At 36.8% G+C, this 21416-nt stretch overlaps 2 protein-coding genes across 2 annotated transcripts in view; one reads left to right on the plus strand and one right to left on the minus strand.

The window, feature by feature from the left end:
* Positions 1-21416, minus strand: part of LOC107602460 (peptidyl-prolyl cis-trans isomerase H-like) — a 38784-nt gene that overhangs the window by 5392 nt on the left and 11976 nt on the right. Inside the window, exons 2-8 of the mRNA XM_016294961.1 lie at positions 5045-5109; positions 4920-4943; positions 2472-2516; positions 1967-2009; positions 1373-1465; positions 748-835; positions 631-671 (exon numbers count right to left, since the gene is read on the minus strand). Coding sequence (XP_016150447.1) covers positions 631-671; positions 748-835; positions 1373-1465; positions 1967-2009; positions 2472-2516; positions 4920-4943; positions 5045-5109 — 399 coding nt within the window. The remainder of the gene's footprint in view (positions 1-630; positions 672-747; positions 836-1372; positions 1466-1966; positions 2010-2471; positions 2517-4919; positions 4944-5044; positions 5110-21416) is intronic.
* Positions 7652-19376, plus strand: LOC107602458 (probable G-protein coupled receptor 160). Its single transcript, XM_016294955.1, has 2 exons — positions 7652-7712; positions 17449-19376. The coding sequence occupies exon 2, from the start codon at positions 17486-17488 to the stop codon at positions 18506-18508; it is 1023 nt and encodes a 340-aa protein (XP_016150441.1). The 5' UTR covers positions 7652-7712; positions 17449-17485; the 3' UTR covers positions 18509-19376.

A 21416-nucleotide genomic window follows, 5' to 3' on the forward strand; every position in this document is an offset into this window, starting at 1 on the left:
CACGACATTCTAATTTATTGAGATGCACCTGTATATGTATGTATGTATGTATATGCATGTATATGTGTGGGTGTGTATATATGTGTGTGTATATATTGTATATATCGCAATCACGATTAATTGATTTGACAGCCCTAAATCTAACATTTTTTTTTCACTGCAGTTACATGTATTCATTTAGCACGATACAAGCAAGCTAGCAAAACAACGTTTCAAACATTGTTTAGAACAGTAATCTATAAAAGAAAGGGATTATGAAATAATGAAAGCATAGAAGTAGTTTTTTTTTTTGTTGTTTTTTTTTTTTTTAGAAAGTCAGCAGGATGCACTGAAGTGCTCACTGAAGAGTCTGGGTTGTTTCTTCAACATTTTCATGATGTTTTAGTAGTTGATCTTTCAAAGAAACCAATACTGAAAAGTCTGAGAATTCCATCTCATCATAAGGAATTCTCTCAGACTCTTACGTAGATGTTGACAAACATTTCTTCATATGCTTTAAGCATGGCAGATCTCCAACTTGCCACCCAAGTTAATGGATCAATCATCAATAGGATCAATAATAAATTGCTCTGAAAGAACTGACACTTGAGAACATCTGAAATGTACAAAACTTGAAAAATAATGTCTTACCTCAATTTTTCTCATGACAAGCAAACCATCCACCACTTTTCCTGTAAGAAAGACCCCCAGCAGTTAATGACAGAAGTTCTCTCAGTACTGAATCGATACAGGATTTATCTGACCTACCAAATACCACGTGCTTCCCATCCAACCAATCACACTTTGTGCAGGTAATAAAAAACTGACAGCCATTTGTTCCAGGTCCACTGTTTGCCTGCCGGGGAAAAAGATGATTTTACATTTTTGATTGGAAACAACAGAGAACAAACAATCTAATGGCTAGATGGAGTGCATTTATCATTTATCAATGTATCACGTTGTCTTTGATGAGTAATGTGTTCAAAAGAAGAAAATGACTTCGCATGATGCTGCAGCTGGTCACAAGGTTTTGGTGATGAACCATTTTTGAGTTTTCAGGGGATAGTTTCGTTAGTAACACAGCTGACAGAATTTTTGTGGGCACGATTAAAAAGAAACATTGTCTTATCTGAAAATCAATCAAGTTAGTGTGGCCCTTAAAATTGGTTTCTTTCTTTCCTGTTAGATTTTGGAGTGAAGTGTGAATCGAAAATATTCCCCACTAAATGCATTGTATAAGATTAGGGCCACTTTAGCCTTGTAATGATAACAGTACTTAAAGGGATTTTGAAGATCATTTTAAGCACTATTAATCTGATATGCTGTCATAAAGCATACTGTGAATGTACAGCAAGGGTTTTACACTGCTACTGTGTGTGTATAGAAGCTTTACCATTGACAAGAGTCCTGGGCCAGACTGCTTCATTCTGAAGTTCTCATCTGCAAACGGTCCCCTGTAGATACTGCAGATACCAGTGCCATCCCCCTGATGAACAAGAATACAGTGTTTACCACCACTCACACAGAGTCAGAAAATCTGAAGCACTCAATAAACCGTAAGACATGTAGGCTAGCTGTGTGTGTGTGTGTGTACAGTAGGGCCCTCTGACCATTATATTATCCCAACTTTATTATTTTTTTAAGTTGTAAAAATATTATTGGAGTACATTTTAGAAGTACATCATACACTTTTCCCCCCAGTGTAATTTAGTTTAGTTAGTATTTAAGATATAAAGTAAAAAGGGCAAATTAATACTGCAATTTAATCAAACTAATAGAAAAACGGATGACTGCAAATATAAGGGCACATCCTTATTGGCTCATTTATAAAGGCACATCCTTGTTTGAAAAGATGGATATCATGCATGACAGTCAACACACAAACAGACCCCAAAAACAAAGTTCTGAAACATGTCAAAAGCCAAACACCTCTATTCAACCGATATATTATTCAACTCCATTGTCTGGATCACAAAGCAAAACTTACATTGACGAAATCACCACCCTGAATCATGAAGTCCTTTATCACCCTGCCAAAAGAAAAGATTTACATTATCATTTTTTTTCAACAGATATTTTGTGATCACATACACTTTTATGGGCAACATGCAGCAAGAACTGTGATTTTCTTTTAATTATATCATTAGATTTTGATATACATACATATTGGGTGCTATAAATATACATAAAGCCTTTGACCCAAATTCAATGCAGTGAAAGCCATTATTTGTACAGTCAACATCATAGTGCTGTTCTGAATCGCAAAGCATCATTCAGGGTGGATTTGCACTGAAATGTTGATAAATGAAAAACTTACAACACCTGTCTGAAGGACAGAAACATAAAAGCCCAAAGTTTCATAACTTAGAATGATATATTTGAACAAACCTCTTTGTCTAATTAAGAGCAACAGTAATATACTGATTAAGCCATACAGCACTAAATATTGTTATACAATATAACAGTGTATAATACTGACTAAAGTGTCTCACCGATGAAATGTGCAGCCTTTATAGCCTACAGGAACACCGTCCTTCCTACATTGAATAAAAGCACCACATGAACAAGGTATATGCAAATCAGGCAGGACCAGGAAGAAAGAGCTGTGCACATAGCATGCTTTCATGAAATACAAGCTGTGTTTAATATGTAACCTTATCCAGCACATGTTTCTTATAGAATCATTTCTACATTCTCAAAAGCATTAGTTACAATAACTCAGTAAATGTGGTACTATAGGTTCAACTATTCATGTGGCTGAAATAGCACAGCCATCTATTAAAGGGACATTTCATCTGAAAATTTGCTGTTAATTTACTCACCCGCAAGGCCATCCAAGATGTAGAAGACTTTTTTTCTTCAGTAGAACCATAAAGATTACTTTTAGCTGAAGCCATGATGATTCAAAAATTGTAGGTCAGGGACTTCAGTCACATTGGGGAAGTCGTGGCCTAATGGTTAGAGTCGGACTCGTAACCCAAAGGTTGCGGGTTCGAGTCTCGTACCAGCAGGGATTGTAGGTGGGGGGAGTGAATGTACAGCGCTCTCTTCCACCTTCAATACCACGACTGAGGTGCTCTTGAGCAAGGCACTGAACCCCCAACTGCTCCCCGGGCGCCGCAGCAAAAATGGCTGCCCACAGTGTGTGTTCACTGCTGTGTGTGTGCACTTTGGATGGGTTAAATGCAGAGCACTAATTCCTAGTATGGGTCACCATACTTGGCCACACGTCACTTCACTTGAGTCAAAAAAAGGCAAGAGAAAATGAATACCTGTGGCTCCTGACGATATATTGAGATCTTATGAAGCAAAATGATCAGTCTGTGTAAGAAACCGAACATTATTACCTGTAATCCAGAGCCTGAGGCAAACGTTCCGGAGTGATGTCCGGTTCACAAACGAATCATTCTTTTGAATCAGTTATTTTTAGTGAACTAGATGAACCAATTCTACAAGTTATTCAATCAAAACTCACTTTCAGAATAGGGATGCACCGAAATGAAAATTCTTGGCCGAAGCCGAACAAAATGAAACACTGGGTCGAAGGCCGAATATGGTTTTTCGCATTTTGTCCTCCATTTTGCCAATTTTTTTCACCATTGCATAAATTAAATAGCCAAAATGTGCTTTAAAAATATTTACTTAACACTGAACATTTTTTTTTAACATTCTAGCAGACATTATACTAATAAAACACAAAAATAATAAGTTAGTAAAATAATATGTTTTGGCCATTTTTGAGGCCCCCTTCTTGAATCAGGCATGTATTTTTGACTGTACAAATAAATGCAGCCTTGCTGAGCAGAAGAGACTTCTTTTAAAACATTAGAAAATATTACAGATCCCAGAACACTGTGTGTGAATGCTTTAGTTAATAGAGCTGTTGTAACTATTCGTATCCTTTTTATTGTCTTTATTTTATTTTACAGAACAACAGTAAAATTACAATAATAACATTTATTAATGTTGATGGAGTTCTTGCTTTTCTCAGCTTTTATTTTGGCAGAAACCCGCAGGAAGATCTCAGTGCTTCTTTTTGTTGACAACAGTAGATTTATAAATGATTCTCATTGCGAATTTGAGAAGATGTTTGTTGTACGTATCGCATTGTGACATGCCTTGTAAAAATTAATAAAAATGTTACTGAGCAACTGACGAATAACTTCTATTTCAGCACAGATTTTTCTCGCGCTTTGGACTTTGCGCAGCGAGCTCATGCAGTGCTGTTTGAATACATGCAATTCGTGCGTGCATTAGAAAACACAATGTTCTGCAGTTTATTCAATTGTTTAAGGCCATTTCGCATTTCAATCATCATACAGTAAACCAGCAACAATCACCCCTTCCACTTCTCATCGGAGACATGAGATGCAGCACTAAACAGTCTCTCGCTGTCGGTGCTTGTAATGATTTTTGCATCTTTCTCGGACACCTTTAAATGCTTCCACACTGCTGACATGTTTGCTGCATTAGTGCGCGCCTCTATTTGATCGCGTCACGTCATTGTTCGGTACAATTTATTCAGTCTTTTTGCTAATTTCGGTTGCCGAACATTTGGTGCATCCCTACTTCAGACTATTGTGTGATTACGTAAACAAACTGGTGAATCAGTTCTTTGAACCAGTTCATTCTGACTTCACAGGTAATAATGGTGTAAATAATGTTCAGCTTCTTGCACAGACCGATCGTTTCGATTCATAAGACCTCAATGTATCGTCAGGAGCCACGGGTAATAATTTTGTGTTGCCTGTACAGTTTTTTTTTTTTACTCATTTTATGAATCACCAAGGACCATGGTTTCAGTTAAAAATCCTCTTTACTATTTTAATGAAGAAAAATAATAATCACCTGCATCTTGAATGGGCTGAGGGTGAGTAAATGAACAAAAACCGTTCATTTTTGGGTCAACTATCGCTTCAACTCACTGAAATCTGACTTACTTGAATTCACCAGTACAGAACTGCCTGAAAGACACAGAAAAAACAGATTTACATGTGTGTTATGAATGCCTGCAGCTATTCTGTATTCTGGGTTTATGCATGAAAGGACTGTGGAATCATCTTACCGAAAATTTTCTGCAGTCTTCGGAACAATGTCAGCAAAAAGCTCGATCTTCATTCTGCCCACTTCCTGAAAACAGTAAAACATTGAAAAAAAAGCTGATTACAAACAAAGAGACAAAATATTCACATTTACACTGATCGCGAGTCACATTCAAATGAAAGTTGTTGCATTCTGTGCTGCTGCAGTGGATGCGCTTTCAGATCATCTGTAAAACTATATCTGCGATGTGAGGCCTTAACCATGGACGGATGATTTGTTGTGTGCTTGTGGAATGTTGCTGTTGTCCTACATGAGCACACATGAGAAATTAAGCGTGCGAGCTGGAGCCGTCACAGCCCTAAGTGGGTTAGGCTGGCCATCGTGTCGTAAAAGAGCTGCTTGTTTGGACTCAACTAATGGATGAAACCAGTGCTGCATTAGTGCAGCGATTCTCTCTTCTGAGGACCTTTGTGAGAGTCATGGAGATGCGGTTTCCAACACCCTGAGAATTCCTTTGATGTTATGGTGTTTTCTCCTATGCAGTTTTATCACAAGAAGATGGGTTTCATCGCAAAGGTTTTCAGGTATGACTATCAAAAACTAGGATAGTTTTTCATACTAAACTAAAAAAGGTCAATGGTAACTGATTAATGGATTAGTCTTGGTAATTTGGAAAGGATCAAAGAAATGCTTGTGCTTGGAATGTTAACAAATGTTTATAGTTAAAGAAAAGTAAATCCATCTGTGAAGAATGGCCACTTTATATAAAGATAATTCTGAACTCTATGAAGCTGAGAATCAAGAGAAATTGGTAAAACTTTTGTTTTGAAGGAAATGTGAGTGGTTCTTGCCCTCGTAAAATTAACGACCACCGTGATGCTTTTGTTGTGAGTGGTTGCCAGGGTGCTGCCATGCGGTTGGTAGGGAGTTCTGGACCGTTGCTAGGGCATGGATAGGTAGCTGCTTTTGTCACAGAAAATCTATAGGATTGTTTTTTTTTTTCAACATCCGCCAGGCAAAATTTGACTTTTTAACTTTTTAAGCTCTGCACCTCTGAATGGTGCGTTTTCGACTAGTTTTGCCTGAACACGTTTGTGTTGATGGGTATCATTTCATATTAAAACGCAAAAGAAACTACGAGCATGCAATGTCATAGTTATGTCGTCAGTTAAGTCATTAAGTTACCAAAAGGTAGTGTCAGCCTCGGACGTCACACCCATGGACCGTTGGGTGAACGTCTGATGCATAAGGCACACAAAATTGGAATCACTTCAGGAGTTTCGAAGTCGTTATAGGATTGGTTGAATTATACAAGATTTCCAGGAGAGTTGTGTTGCGTTCTTTAACGTTCTGCCTGGAAACAAATATGCCGTGATGCCAGGCCCGAACTGGGATGCAATTTCAGGCCGGGAAATCTCACACTCATCCAGGCCACACAGAAAAAAAGGAGCCAAAATTGTACATTTTGGGGTAGAACAACTTGTCACTGTAGCAGTAGTCTTAAAAGGACATCTTTGTACCTTTTTTACCCCTAATAGGTACATGTTAGTACCTTAGAGTAGTAAGTCATACCCTTAAGGTACTAATATGTAGGCCTACCTATTAGGGGTAAAAAAGGAACAAATATGTCCTTTTAAGAGTACACCCTTAGGGTGCTTTCGCACCTAGCTCGTTGTTTCGGAACCTGGCGCGTTTCCCCCCCTTAGCTCGGTTCGTTTGGGCATATGTGAACACGGCAATCGTGCTCAGATCCGCGCCAAAACAATCGTCCGAGATCGCATGTTAACATTGGCTACCAGAAATTGCTTACCCCACCTTTAAATGACAAACAAACGATAAACAAAAAAAACTATACTTCCTATGACATACAGACCTTATACACAGAAGTGTAAGCACTGCCCTACTTTATCAGTAAAATAATTTAATTTCTCAGTAATGAGGTTAGTGCCAACTGAGAGCTGGACAGACGCAGGTAAGCACGCATACACACACACACACACACACACACACAACACGTAACTACAGACAACCACTTAATTCTTGGAAATGAACTCACACTGAAGGTGTTACTCTGCCTCACAATGTGGCCATAGTAATCTATGAAACTCTATATGCTTCAGGATTAGTACTAAAGCAGCATGATGCTATACTACTCCAAACATTCCAAAAACATTGCAATATGATATGTCCTAATAATATTCTTCAGGCTCTGGTCCCCACCTATCACTGAAGGGACTTTGAACAGAAACACAAAGACATCAAGTTACGAAGTTACGTAACGAGTTTTGTCACTAGTTGAATCACACACTCTTAAAAGCAATTACCTAAATACTGGGTGTTATTTAATAATTCAGAGCATTAAGAAACATAAACCAAAACAAATCACTTACATTAACCAATAATGTTAATCCTCATGTAAATAGCAAAAGCAGACATGAGTGTGGCAAAAAAGGCAACACAACTTGCAATAATGGTTTTAAAAATAGGGTCTCATGAGTCCACAAAAGTCAGGACCGCCTACCATTGTCCAGAAAAAGTACGCATTTAAGGGTAAAGAGGTGTGGTTTCAAGAATGTGCTCTGACAAAATGTGCTTATTTCCTCACCAGACACGACTCGTTTACAGATACGCTTGACACTGATGGAGCTCATGACTGTGTATCAGGATCAAGACATCTACAATTTCATCAGGTATCTCATTGGATTTTATTATATTATTTTATTGCCGTCATGTGAACATATTTCTATGACTGGGATTTGGAAAGCTTAAAGAGACAAATACTGCATTAAGCAATGTCTTTGTGACTTTCTTTTAAAGCAGTACCTCCATTCAACTACATTTGTGATTAGCAATGAATGCAACTAAAGTGGGAGACCACAAAATCCGGCTTGTCAGGTTTATACAAGAGATAAATTCCTATCACTCATCAGCAGGGTGCTAGTTTAACATTTGACTAGGAGTACTCGTTTTTTTAGTAATGTTAATTTACAAATATATTTATCCTACATCTCTACATTTATGTTGTTTGATGTGATGTTAATGTCACAATGCAATAAAACGGCACTGGAAAACTGATTCAAGACTTAATATTAAGTTTATCATTTGGAATGTTAATATTTGTGGTTAATATAAAAAGTTTAGATTTGTTATTTACAAACAAGTAGATGAATCAAATTTCACTAACATTTTGTAACTATCTGAATGCATTTCGACAAATGACCTGTACATACACTGAACAAAATTATAAACGCTTTTGTTTTTGCCCCCATTTTTCATGAGCTGAACTCAAAGATCTAAGACTTTTTCTATGTAAGGGGCAAAAACAAAAGTGTTGTGTTTATAATTTTGTTCAGTGTATATAATAAAAAATAGCATTTGTAAATATTAATGAATGTTATTATGAAAACAATTCAACAATATAACTAATCTGCTCGAACATGTTATGCTATTTTACACAAAACAATAATAACAACAATCGCAAAAACACAACCGATATACTTGCGCCTATATAGATAAGGAAAGTAATAGAATTAGGGATGCACGATATTATCGGACCAATATCGGAATCGGCCGATAATGGCTTTAAATGTAAATATCGTCATCGGCCGATATGAAAAATGATGCCAATATGTCTTGCCGATAAGAGGAATACATTAACTCACATGTGCTCAGGGTGTGCTAGCGATTAGATCACATCAGCATTGTGGCTCATTCTTGAAGCAAAGTTTTAACTGAATGGTGATTAGATTCACTGTTTTGGATCTGCATTTAAACTGAGAATGCACGTACAGAATGACGTCAGGTGTGTGATAGAGTAAACAGTAATAGCACTGCAGCGGCAGCCTCCCCCGGGTCCTAACGCCTGCTCAGTAAGGAGTTTTAATTCCGTAGGGGGCGCTGTTGTTCTACTTCTAATAAAATGAAAGCAAAATACACAAATAATATTTAGACTGTGTTTCTGATTAAATAAACCAGTAATTGATGCCATAAAATCATGAGTATGTTTTGATTTAAAGGTCAGAAGCTATAGCTTACATGAACAAAAAAAAATCACAAACATGACACTTAAATTAAATAATTGATATATACTGATTTATTTTTTAATGTGTTGTTATATATTTTTAAACAAATTATGAAATCTTACAAAGACTTTCTGAAATTGTACAACTCTTTTGCTTTAGACCATTTACATGTTAAATCATAAAATACAATTTTAAGGTTACCACTGCATCTTTCTGGGGGAAAAATGCAGTGATTAATATATAGTTTATTTATAGTTCTTTTCAAATCTTCAATGTACTGTAATTATAAAATAACTTTATTGTTGTTTATTTAATTCTAACAAATAAGTTCTTGTTAAAAACTAACCAAAATTAAAAACAATTATATATCGGTATCGGCCAAAATGAGCTGAAAATTATCGGCATATCGGCAAAAATCCAATATCGTGCATCCCTAAATAGAATAAAATATTTTTTATTCATATAACATAACTTTGGCCTGACAAAAATAAATAGGTTATATTTGCCTTTCAGAATTGTACAATTCTGAATAGAACTCATAAAAGCAATGACTGATCAGTGAATGGTCAGGCTTCACTTATCTTTTATGATCTGCCATCTTTTGTCTGCATTGATGAGCCAAACCTCCCCCAGCCGTTTTACCATGCTTGCTCATTCAGAATGCTTTGTTTATTAAATTTTTCATCTTTGGTACTAAAAATGTTCTATTCGGTTTGAAGTTTTGATCATTGTTTGTGTAGATTAGGTAATGATATCAGGGTCAGTGTAGCATCTGATTTCCATTTGCCAGTTCTTGAAGTCTGGTCACTTGTGTTTAATTTTGGGAAACTAGGATATTATTTCTCTTCTCAAATGTGTGTTCACTGCTTCCCATTTTACCCCAGGCATTCCTGGGGTTTTGTTATCTTGGCTGTTAAATCTTTAATAAGAAACAAAGCATTGAGCAAAGCATTAATAATTAATATTATTTGTAACTGGTATGCATTAGGGCTGTGTATCACCAGCAAAGTCACGATAAGATACGTATCACTATACAGGACTGCACTGAATTTCACCTCAGAAGAATTTAGTAAAACAACTCTTTATTAAACACGGCATACTATAGTGCCATTTAGCAGACAGTTGACCTCTGCATTATGAAGGGCCTCCATAACTGTACCACAGTACAATATAGGTAATGGCATATGTTTCATGTTTACATTGGGCACTCCCCACCAGGTACAATATTCTGATTGTTTGCATCTTGTTTTTAAGCCCATAAATAATAATGTACTCGTTCTAATAAATGTATATTGTAATGTACTTATTCTAATATATAAAAAAAAAAAAATCATATTTACATTGCTGGTAGGTTATCATTGAACAAATTAACACTCTCTACGTTTAAAAAATAAAACAAAAAATTAGAAGACTTCTAAACTAATGCGCTGTCTTCACTGTATCTAACGCACACACGCTCAGTCACTCACACAGATCACGCTGCGGCCGCACTCAAACATTCAGGAACAAACTTTTTAGCGCTGCCTCGCAATTTTATCAATTAAATAGCTTAATCGCACAAGAGCTACATTATCTTTCTCAACAAGGAGCTGGTAACATCATCGTTTCTAAAGGAATTAAAGCCACAGCTCCACAGTTAATAGAGAAACGCGGCAAAACAGTGGTAATTCATACATACACAGCCCCTCTCTCTCTCATAAATTAACACTTGATTAATTACACTTTTATGAAAATAGACTATTGAAGTGGAGATCACTAAACTGCAAGCTAAAACTAAAAGTGGTGTTTTCAGAAAGCAAGCGCGTTTATCCTCAGTGGAGAGAGAGCACATGCACACGGTTTCCAGGTTGACAAAAAAGATAAGTAACACACTTATGGAATAAAATCACTGTCAAAAATTATATTTTTGACAGTAATTTTATTCCATACACACTTAGCAGATATTTCTATATTGCGCAAGTGGGAAGCTCTGTTTCGGGGATTACGTCTCTTTATATCAGGCAACCCAGTTGTGTTCCTCTGTGGCCAGATTAAACCTTGTTATAGCCTATATATTATGCGCTGTTCATTATTTTTTAGAAACCTTGCACTTTAGAAATTTCTGCTCAATTTTAAACGTTGTTCTTGTAATCAAATTAAGTGCGGTTCACTGCTGCACACGTGCCACAATATCGATACTGGGCCAGCTGTATCGATACTCGTATCGTCAAATCTCTGTGACGATAGATACATCGTCGTATCGATGTATCGAACACAGCACTTGCATAGCATCACTGACCGCAGGATGATCAGAAATTAGCCTAATATTCACAATAACTAAACAGTCTTGCTACTAGTCTAGAAAAAATATGTCAAAGTTTGCAGCAAACGCAAAGTATTTTGTAGCTCTGGTTCACTCAATTACAGCAGAAAGCTATAGATAATAAGATGTGACCAACAAAAGTTTATGATTCCTTCGCGTTTTGTTTGTCATGATAATCTTGATGAACAAATGAACATGACTTGTATTTTGAAACAAATACAACCACCACAAGCAATAAAAAGCTAAACGTAGGCTATAAACGTACTTCACCACGGTTAAAGCCAAGGTCTTCAACGTCACCACCATTAAACTTCCGACAACTCTTTCAGTCTTCATTTAAAAAACATTTCATCTGAACAGTTTGCAAGAGTGCGATTATAAACACGAGGCTGTAAAACTAGTAAGTAGATGAGTTTTCCTGTTTGATGTTTAACGTCCCTGACAACCTCTGTAGTCCCATTTAGTGATTTGTTAGCAACCACCTTTCACAAGACAAGTACCAAAATAAAAAAATTAAAAAACGGGGTACTACTACTGATGTATTTTATGTTGTAGAATAAACATGAATATATCTGAATATAAGCTAAATTGGTGCACAACAGTTTATCAATAATCATCATGAAAGCTAGGCCAAACATCTTTAAGTTTTGGTTCTCAAATTGTCAAATTTTGTTCTGCCTTCAGTAACAAGGGGATATCATTTATTTCAAGTGACAATTTCTTCCTTCATATTTTCTGTTTGCTTCTCTGGCGATTTCTGGTCACTGCAAGGAGCACCAAGCCTATTCGCAATGCTCTTTAATGTGCATGTGTATTGGCCACTTTTTGCCATCTGTCTTTCAGTCTTTTATTTATATAGCGCTTTATACAATACTGATTGTGTCAAAGCAGCTTTACAGTGTCAAACAAGAAAATAGTTGATCAATAATGCAAGCAGGGGCAGACTTACCCATTAGACAAAGGTAGGCGACCGCCTTGGGCCCCCAAAAGCCAAGGGCCCCCTAAAATGCTTTTCATATAGGATATGCGCATTAAGCGCGGACACGCGAACGGTTGCTGTTTACGGTGTTTATTACCACAACAACTGTCCGAGTCTGTGGCGCCTGTAGGTGTACGGCTGTACGCACTGTGCGTAACATGAGTGCTCAGACTGATCTGAGATTTGCCCTGCAAACATTTCAGCAGTTATTATAGGCCTGTGTGTCACGTATTTCTGTCGACTGAACCCATGCCGTTAATTATGAATTTATCAGTCTTTTGCATGCCAAAGTCAATTTCTGCATAGAAATATTATGCCAAATAGAAGCAGAAAATCATGCTATATGCACTTTCATGAGATCAAGTTAGCCTACAACAATTCATTTGTTGGCTATTTTACAAATGGGAATACAACGCTACCCGTAAAATTTATAGTGAAAAGTACTTTAAAAGCCTCTGGAATGCAATAAAGTAATTTTAAAGCTGTTTTTTAAAACATTTGCTGCATGGATAAAACATTTAAATAATTAACATATCATACAAAATTGCGTTGCAGCAAATCCTTTAAATTTTAAGGTATTCAGAACAGAGCAACATACAAATCAGAAAAAGCAGCTATACAATTATAGGACAAAGTTTTACATATTTGCCATTATAATTAGCGTTTTATTTTTTAACTGTACGGAATTATGAGAAGGCTAAATTGATCAAACATAGGCTATAGGCTATGATCAATTCACTGTCTGCCGCTGGCCTTCACTTAAAAAAACTAAATAACTTACATTTAACTAACAAAAAAATACTCCAAATGTTTTTCTAAATTTACTTTATAAAAAAACTAAACGAAATATAATCACTTTTCTATTACATACAAAACTGAACTCTTTTAATAGCTGAAACAGTAGTATAAGCTTTTTTTGGGAAAAGGGGAAAAAAGACGAGCTAAATTTGAGACCCGTGCAGGGCTTTAATCCACTTCATCCAATGCTGTTTTGTTCTCATCTGTGAGCATGCTCTTGATATATGTATTTTAGGTGTGTAAATGTAGAATTGCCTTTTAATAATTTTTTCAGTTTTATTTAAATTTGTAGTTAAAACAACTAAAAATAAATGTATTTTAAAGTTTAGAATTAGACAGCCTTTGCACACAGGCTTACGCTGAAAACAACAAAATGGAACCTCAAGGTTGATCTAGGAAAATGTGTGCAAATGTATAGGGCCCCATTCCTATATTTTGCCTGGGGCCCCCAATTCACTAAATCCGCCCCTGAATGCAAGAGGACAATAACCAGTTCCAGTTTTCCAGTGTGCCACAATAAGAAAAACATTATGGAAAACAAGACAAAAGAATAATATTATTGCTTATTTCAAATCATAGAGCATCAACAATATTATCGAAACTTAATGGTGCTCACTACAAAAACACCCTACTCCATGTCTGCTCACTAGTGCCCCGTTACCAAAAAAGTATGAACAAAAAAAGTCAGATGCACTTAAAGGGATAGTTCACCCAAAAATGAAAATGAACCCATGATTTACTCACCCTCAAAAAGACGATCACCGGTAAACTGAAGTGCTCTTTTAACTTAACCAAACGCATTCTATATGAGATAAATCAGATATACATCAAATAAACACAATATTACAATGTACAATTGCACAAAAGGCTGCAAACGAACAGCGCGCATCTGAAGTGTCTCTGAAGGAAATAATGCATTATTTATCGGCTTTAAGATATCGGCCAAATTTTCTTATCAGGCCGATACCGATAACAGAAAAAATGAGCCGATATGGGCCGATACCGATATGGTGGCCGATATATCGTGCATCCCTAAAGAAAAATATCCATATTTAAAATGTCATAAACAGTAATCTCTAGCTTCCACTAACTGTCATACGCGCGCATTCATGAGAGAGTGGCGTTCCAGCGGATGACGTAGGATGTAGGCGTAGCGCAAACCTGTCAACCCTCCCGTTTTTCCCGGGATTCTCCCATATTTTACCATTCTATCCTGCTATCATCCCATTTAAATATTTCTCCTGTATTTCTAATCTTTCTTGGCATATTTGATATGTTTGCTACATTCGCCTCCGGTAAAATTTCCCGTAAAAACAATAAAAATCCCGTCATTTGTATGGCCCAAACCTCGTTATATGAATAATCACATAAAGCTGCTTTGTTACTGGGGAAACTGCTATATATCTGCCGTTCCGAAAGTGCCACCTGCTGGCAGGAGAATGAATTTGCATTTTTCAATAAGATATGTTAGGATCACAAAGGAGGAAATTCAAAGACAATTTTTCCCAATTTACACTACAGTCACTTGTAATGCCAAGTCAACTTTATTTATATGGCACTTTTAACCCTCTAAGCGCCAAAGTCGCAAAATTGCGACAAGACGCCATACTATGTAGTTCTGTAGTTCCTAATATGGTTTAATATCTCATTTGTATTCCCTACCACTAGATGGCAGACATGTAGTACTTTGATTCTAGACCAAAATTATGTCACGTTCCTATTCAAAGTGTTCGAGGAAATAGCAGAGCAAGTGAGCTATCGTGTCATTGATGCGGAAGCAGTTCAGTTCATAGCGTGCGAGTAAACTGTGAGAGAAAATCGCCAAATGGCTAATAGAAAGTTGTTAATGTTATTCGCCGATTCTGACTCTGAAGGGGAATATTTGCCTTTTGGAAATGACGATCTGTTGTCTAATGATTGCGCTTCTCCCGGTACATCTTTGCAGCGCAATGGTGCCGCCGTGCAAGGCGAGAGTGTTCACGAAGCACAAACAAGTGATCATTTCGACCCTTTGCCCAACGGGGATGGGGGTGGCAGGGGAGAACACGGTTGTAGTGTCCATAGGAGAGCTGTTGCTAGAGGTAGAGGCAGCAGGGGTAGGAGAAATAGGGCTGGAAGTAGCACTAGCTGCCCCAAAGAGGTGGGAGTGGCCGCGGTACACGTGGCCGTGCTGTGCGTGGGAGAGCCGGGAGACGGGGTAGAGGCAGTAGGGGTGATCTGGATCTAAATAGGGCTGGAAATAGCGATGACAATGGTGGCTGGGTTTATTTGAGAAATGAAGTGTATCAGGACTGGATCAAACGCTTTGACGAGCCTGTTGATAATTTAGTACTTTCTCCTGTTTTATTGTTGGTTTCCTCTTTTCTGATAATTTGGAATGAGGATAAAAAGACAAAAAAAACAAAACAAACAAACATGCAAATAAGTTCAAACATCCATTCAATACCTATTATTTCCTGAATATTACTGATCAAAAAGTAGGCTACTGTTCACATGCGTTTTACTACTATATAGTATAGTAATATAGTAACAATTTAGCACTTTATCCTGTTTTATTGTTGGTTTCCTCTTTTCTGATAATTTGGAATGAGGATAAAAAGACAAAAAAAACAAAACAAACAAACATGCAAATAAGTTCAAACATCCATTCAATACCTATTATTTCCTGAATATTACTGATCAAAAAGTAGGCTACTGTTCACATGCGTTTTACTACTATATAGTATAGTAATATAGTAACAATTTAGCACTTTATCCTGTTTTATTGTTGGTTTCCTCTTTTCTGATCATTTGGAATGAGGATTCATATAACATCAAACATCAATTCAATATCTACTATTTCCTGAATATTATGAAATTCAAGATAGCCGCCTCTGATGACGTCATAATATGCAAATTAGAGGAGTATATTTACACCCCACATAAACTTTCGGTCATGCCCAACATTTTTCTAATTTACAGTAGATCTCTATCTTTAAGCCTTTTCAAGCCACAAGCTTTTGAAATCTTGATGTCAAAATCCAGCATTTTTCCCAAAAATCCCTGGCGCCTAAAGGGTTAACAATACAGATTGGGTCAAAGCAACTATACAGCATTAATTAGTAAAATAGTGTGTCAATAATGCAAAATGACAATAGTAAACACAAATTTTCCAGTTAAAGGCAGTTCATCATCAAAGTCCCTTTAAGGCAAGCCATGTCACTCGGCGGCCATCTTTGAAAAGCCTCTCGGGCATGCAAGTGCAACTCCAATCTCTTTTAATGGGGAATCAGCAAATTCTCCAAAACTGTTCACAAAACTTACGATTAAATTTCATATTTGAAATCACCAATGAAATCTGACAACTGTATCATAAGTGTTGTTTATTTTGCTCAAATAGCATTTAAAAAAAGCTTATTTCTCAAGCTAGACTAGCCAGTGCGCATGCAGTCCTAGGCACACGTCTCAAGAGCGTTGACCGTTTCTATAGCAACCGGGACTTCTAACGGCAGCTGCAGTGACGCGCTAACTTTACTGATTAGCGATTGGCTCTTTTCCTCAGAAGGCGTGGCTTCGTTCGATAGAGCGGCCATACTGAGCGTTGCATTTTTCCCCATTCAAAACTATACGAGTGACATGTCTTGGGTATTCTATTCAATGATGTCATCATCCAGTTCAGTTCAGTTTAAATAGTATCTGTGCAATCAAGGCAACGATATCGCTGGAAATGAAGCGTCCCCAACTAAGCAAGCCATGTCATCTGTTTGGTTCTGGAGTAATCCTGTGTTTGCGTCTCTCTAGTATTTCCTCTACCACTACAAGTGCGTATCAGTGGGCGGGGCTAAAGAGGCAGTGATGTAGAAGCAGGTGTTGATCTTCTCTTGGAGGCGGTGCTTAGCCACACTATTATGTCATGAAGTGGCACATTCCAAAACGAGTGGTTTTCTGAGCTTGGTTTCAATAAAAGCTGTTTTTAAACTAACGAGAAAGTTTTGAGTTTTGACACTTACAGGATGTTTTTATAATACATTGACCTGTTATATGTCAAAAGATCAAGAGGAATTTGATTTCTCAGTTCATGACTGATTTTTTTTATATAACTCTGATTGCATTGAAATGAAATAAGAAAGTCATATACACCTAGGATGGCTTGAGGGTGATTAAATCATGGGGTAATTTTCAATTTTGGGCAAACTATCCCTTTAATAATCAAGCTGTCTAAACCGTAATTTTATATTGGTCCACTATCCATATGATGAATTTTACACTCAAAACATGTGCTTAGTGTCACTAACAATTGGAGGTGTATTTTATCAACTCTGACCAATCCGTTTTTGTGTTTTCAGAGTGAATTGAGACCAAAGGATAACATCATCAGCGATCATGATGGCTGTCATCTGGTCCCCGGGAATAAATGAGGACTTTCCCCATGATGAGACCCTGCAGTACCTGCTCATTCTGTGCTCCAAAGTAGCTCTGAACACATTAGTTCTGTCTTTCTGGAGGCACAGCATTCTCAGGTCATTCCTGGGGCTCTGCAGTGTTTCTATGTATGTGGCAGACGTGCTGCTGGTTAGTGCTGTCACCAGTGCGTGGCTCTTCAAAGAACACCTTCCCACCTCCACCTCGATGTGCTTCATCCTGGCTCATGGATCGGCTGTCTACGCCCTGCTTCCTCTACCCATACTCATCGCTGGGGCGCTTGACTATGCCAGCTACCCATACCTAGATGTTAACTCGAGCACTCAGCGCAGGGCTGTAAGTTACTGCATTGTGGTTGTGCTTATGTGGACATTAGCGTGCAGCTACACCTACAACTACACGGACACGCAACCCATGGCGATTTACAAAGATAACGCGAGAGCCCTGGTGTGTCGCGTTCATGGATCTAGTGTAGCGTTTCAATTTAGTATGCAGTTATCTATTGCAGTGGTCCTCATACTACTGCTTTATTTTAAGAAGATGATTGGTTGGATCAGAAGAGCCAATAAACTGCCAGAGAAAGCTCAAAACTTCCTGTACACTCAGGTTGGGGGATGTGGCAATTCTGAAATTCAAGAAAGTTCCCCTCCTCTATTTGTCAGTCTGACTCTAGGATTTGCTTTGAACTGGATGCCCTACCTTTTGATGTGTTTGGCATGTGCCTTGGTGGGCTTTGTGGTGCCAGCTTATGCCAGTGTCAATCTTCTGTGGATGGCCTGCGCCAACAGTGTACTGGTTGGCATTGCCTTTTGGTTTAGGAGTGATAGGTGTGGACCTTTAGGAAAATTCCCAGATGACACTTGTTTGTGGAATCTCTACTGGCACTTGTGCAAAGGAACTTCACCAACTGTGGACGCAAAACTTACTACGAGATTATACATAATGGTTCACAAGCCTGCTATGACTTTGAGAGATCTAGCCTAAAACATTTGAAGGCTGACATGATACTCTGTCTTGCAATCATACATGTTATGAGCAAGTTCAAATCTATAGCGGTGTTACAAACATTGTGAGCTCCTTAGCTATAAGTCACAATGAAGCAGAAGTAGCGACAGATGTTTTCTTCTGTGTGATGTACCTCTGTGTGTAACAGAATTACTGGGGAAAAATGTAGAATGAAGACTTGCTTCTATCCAATGATTGAATTTTGACATGTGGGTGTTCACTCAAAGATGAGTGAAGGGTTTATTTAAGAAGACAATGATTTGAGATGTCTGGCATACATCACCAAAGAGAAGTCATTTTGATTAAACATTATGACTAGGTCAAAAAAAGTTTAAAAAAATGAAATACATACATGGATCATTCACAGTAAAATCTATGCAAAATACTTGCAGAATTCAGGCAGAAAAATGGTGCTACTTTCTAAGACGCCTCATTTAAAAATCTAATTCTAAACCACTATCACAAGTAAACTTCACAACGGATGCAATCCCAGAATGCACTGCTATAAGCTAAATGGAAAAAAAGTCTACAATACTTCAATTTCTTTCCACAGAAAAAAAGCATCAATAAACATTTGACTATTTTTAATATTTGTGTGTTATGTATGTTTGTAAGGCACGTTCACACCGGGGGATAACGATAACTATAACTACAATGATAACTATATTTGTGTCCACACCAGTGAATGACAAAGGTCTGTTTATTGTAAGCTTGTGAACTGAGTTTCAAATAAATGAAAGTGGATGTAGGTGACCTGCTGCTGCTTACGTTTCTCAAAGAAAGAAGAACAGATGCTTTGGGGTTTTCAGTTTTTGCTGTTCTTGTAGCATGCCGTTTCGAACGCAACAGTGAACTAGGGATGTAACGGTATGAAAATTTCTTATCACGGTTATAGTGACCAAAATGATCACGGTTATCAGTATTATCACGGTATTGTTAAAATGTGCTGGAGATGTTCAAAAAGTACCGACACATAAATCACTTCAAGTTTTATATTTAATCAACAAACAACAAATACAATGACTTTTTGTTTGCATAATCACTAAAACAATAACATTACCAATGATGTTCGATTTTAAATGACAACTTGACTGACAACAGTTTAAGAGCATGTTGAAATATCTAATGTAAATGTTCAAATAAAGCTTTGAAAAAGTTGAATAAAAAGGTAAACCTCACATTTCAGCCTTTAAAGAAAAGATATGTCAAAATGATAATTGATTGATAAATTATTATATGCATTTTATCTGCTCCATAAATAATTCTAGATAACTTATCTGAATTGTTTAAATGTGTAGAATCCACATAAGCTTGTTTTTCATCAACCGGTCAAAATTTACAGCAGGGCATGCAAATTCTGTCCGTTTTTGGCCAGAAAGAAACTGCACACAGGCTGAATGTAAATATAAGTCTCTGTAAAGCCACTCACTGACAGCAGGTGGCGCTTATGGAAAAGCTGAATTACAGCTGTTTCCCGTAAACTCCGTGGACAAAGCAGTATTGTGATTAAGAATACTTCCTTTATGTATTACATGGAGCGAAGATGAAAACAAAATGCCATCGAATCGTTTCTGGAGACAGTCAGAACCTTCAGAGGTACATTCATATAATTAATTAATTAATATATTCATTTGTATAATTCCCTTAGCACTCTTTTAAAACCTCCCAGCTTTTCCACCCTGTTTTCACTCAAAACGAAACTACTCTGCGTGCTGTGCGCACGTGAGACTGTGCTTTATGCTGGACAGCATTTATTTATCGGGAGTTGTTCAAATCGCGGTAATCTAATACGGTTTTAATGATAATTAAAAGATGAAACCGTAATACTAACCGTGGGGAATTTTATCACGATTTATCATCAAACCGGTAATCGTTACATCCCTACAGTGAATGTAGCTAATGTAATCTATCTGATCTCTAACAGTGAATTTAGCTAACACAGTCAATGTAGTGAAATAAAACAACATGCTGTCTTTTGTACTGCAACTTTAAAGGAGGTAAGACAATGTTGTCGAAACCAGCACTGGATACCTGAGGTAATTTTATGTTACTCTGTTTTATGTGTAGAGCTTCTACGCAATTTTGTCTGCTGTTTTAAATGTGCAAGCCCCTTAAATATGAATGAAGTCTGATTGTCAGTGTTTTATTGTTCATCTGTAAAATTGTCAGTGTCTTTTGCTTAAATGCAACTCAGACACATAATCAGAATTTGTAATAATCTATTTTTGTGTATAAAACAGTATCTGTTTGAGCAATAAGCTCCGTGAAGCTATATCTAATAGCAATATGTTATTTATAAATCATCCTTTGGGAATAATGATGATTTGGCTTTTGAAAGTGTTTTTGTAATTCATGTCAATCAAAATCAATGTGTAACTACTGGTAATCTATTAATACATTAAAGGAATGTTCTGGGTACAGCACAAGTTGAGCTCAATCAATATCATATGTGGTGTAATATCACAAAAATTTGTTTAAAAATTAAGAAAGAATTTTTTCCTTTTCTTAAAGTGTGGGTACATTTTTGGATGGCTGAAATGCAGAAATGTGAAGATTATCATTGTATAAAAGAACCACTTACATTATTATTATTTGTTTGGTTACATTTTAGAAAAGTATTTATAAAAAATATTTGAGATATAAGATGCTCTTGTTAATTTTACAGTGCCTCACTATGACCAAGAAAAAAAGAAAAAAAAAAAAAAAAGATATATATATATATATATATATATATATATATATATATATATATATATATATTATGCATTTATAATCATATATATATAAATATAAAAGAAGCGACAAGATAAAACTAATCATTGTGACAATATTATTCCACATATGATATTGGTTGAGCTCAACTTGTACTGAACCCAGAATTTCAAAA

The sequence above is a fragment of the Sinocyclocheilus grahami genome, unplaced genomic scaffold (genome assembly GCF_001515645.1).
Source record: "Sinocyclocheilus grahami isolate Dianchi unplaced genomic scaffold, SAMN03320097.WGS_v1.1 scaffold327.1, whole genome shotgun sequence".
NCBI lineage: Eukaryota > Metazoa > Chordata > Actinopteri > Cypriniformes > Cyprinidae > Sinocyclocheilus > Sinocyclocheilus grahami.

What these genes read in the sequence shown, in the direction of transcription:
- LOC107602458 (XM_016294955.1), top strand. Translation starts at nt 17,486, where the DNA reads ATGATGGCTGTCATCTGGTCCCCGGGAATAAATGAGGACTTTCCCCAT.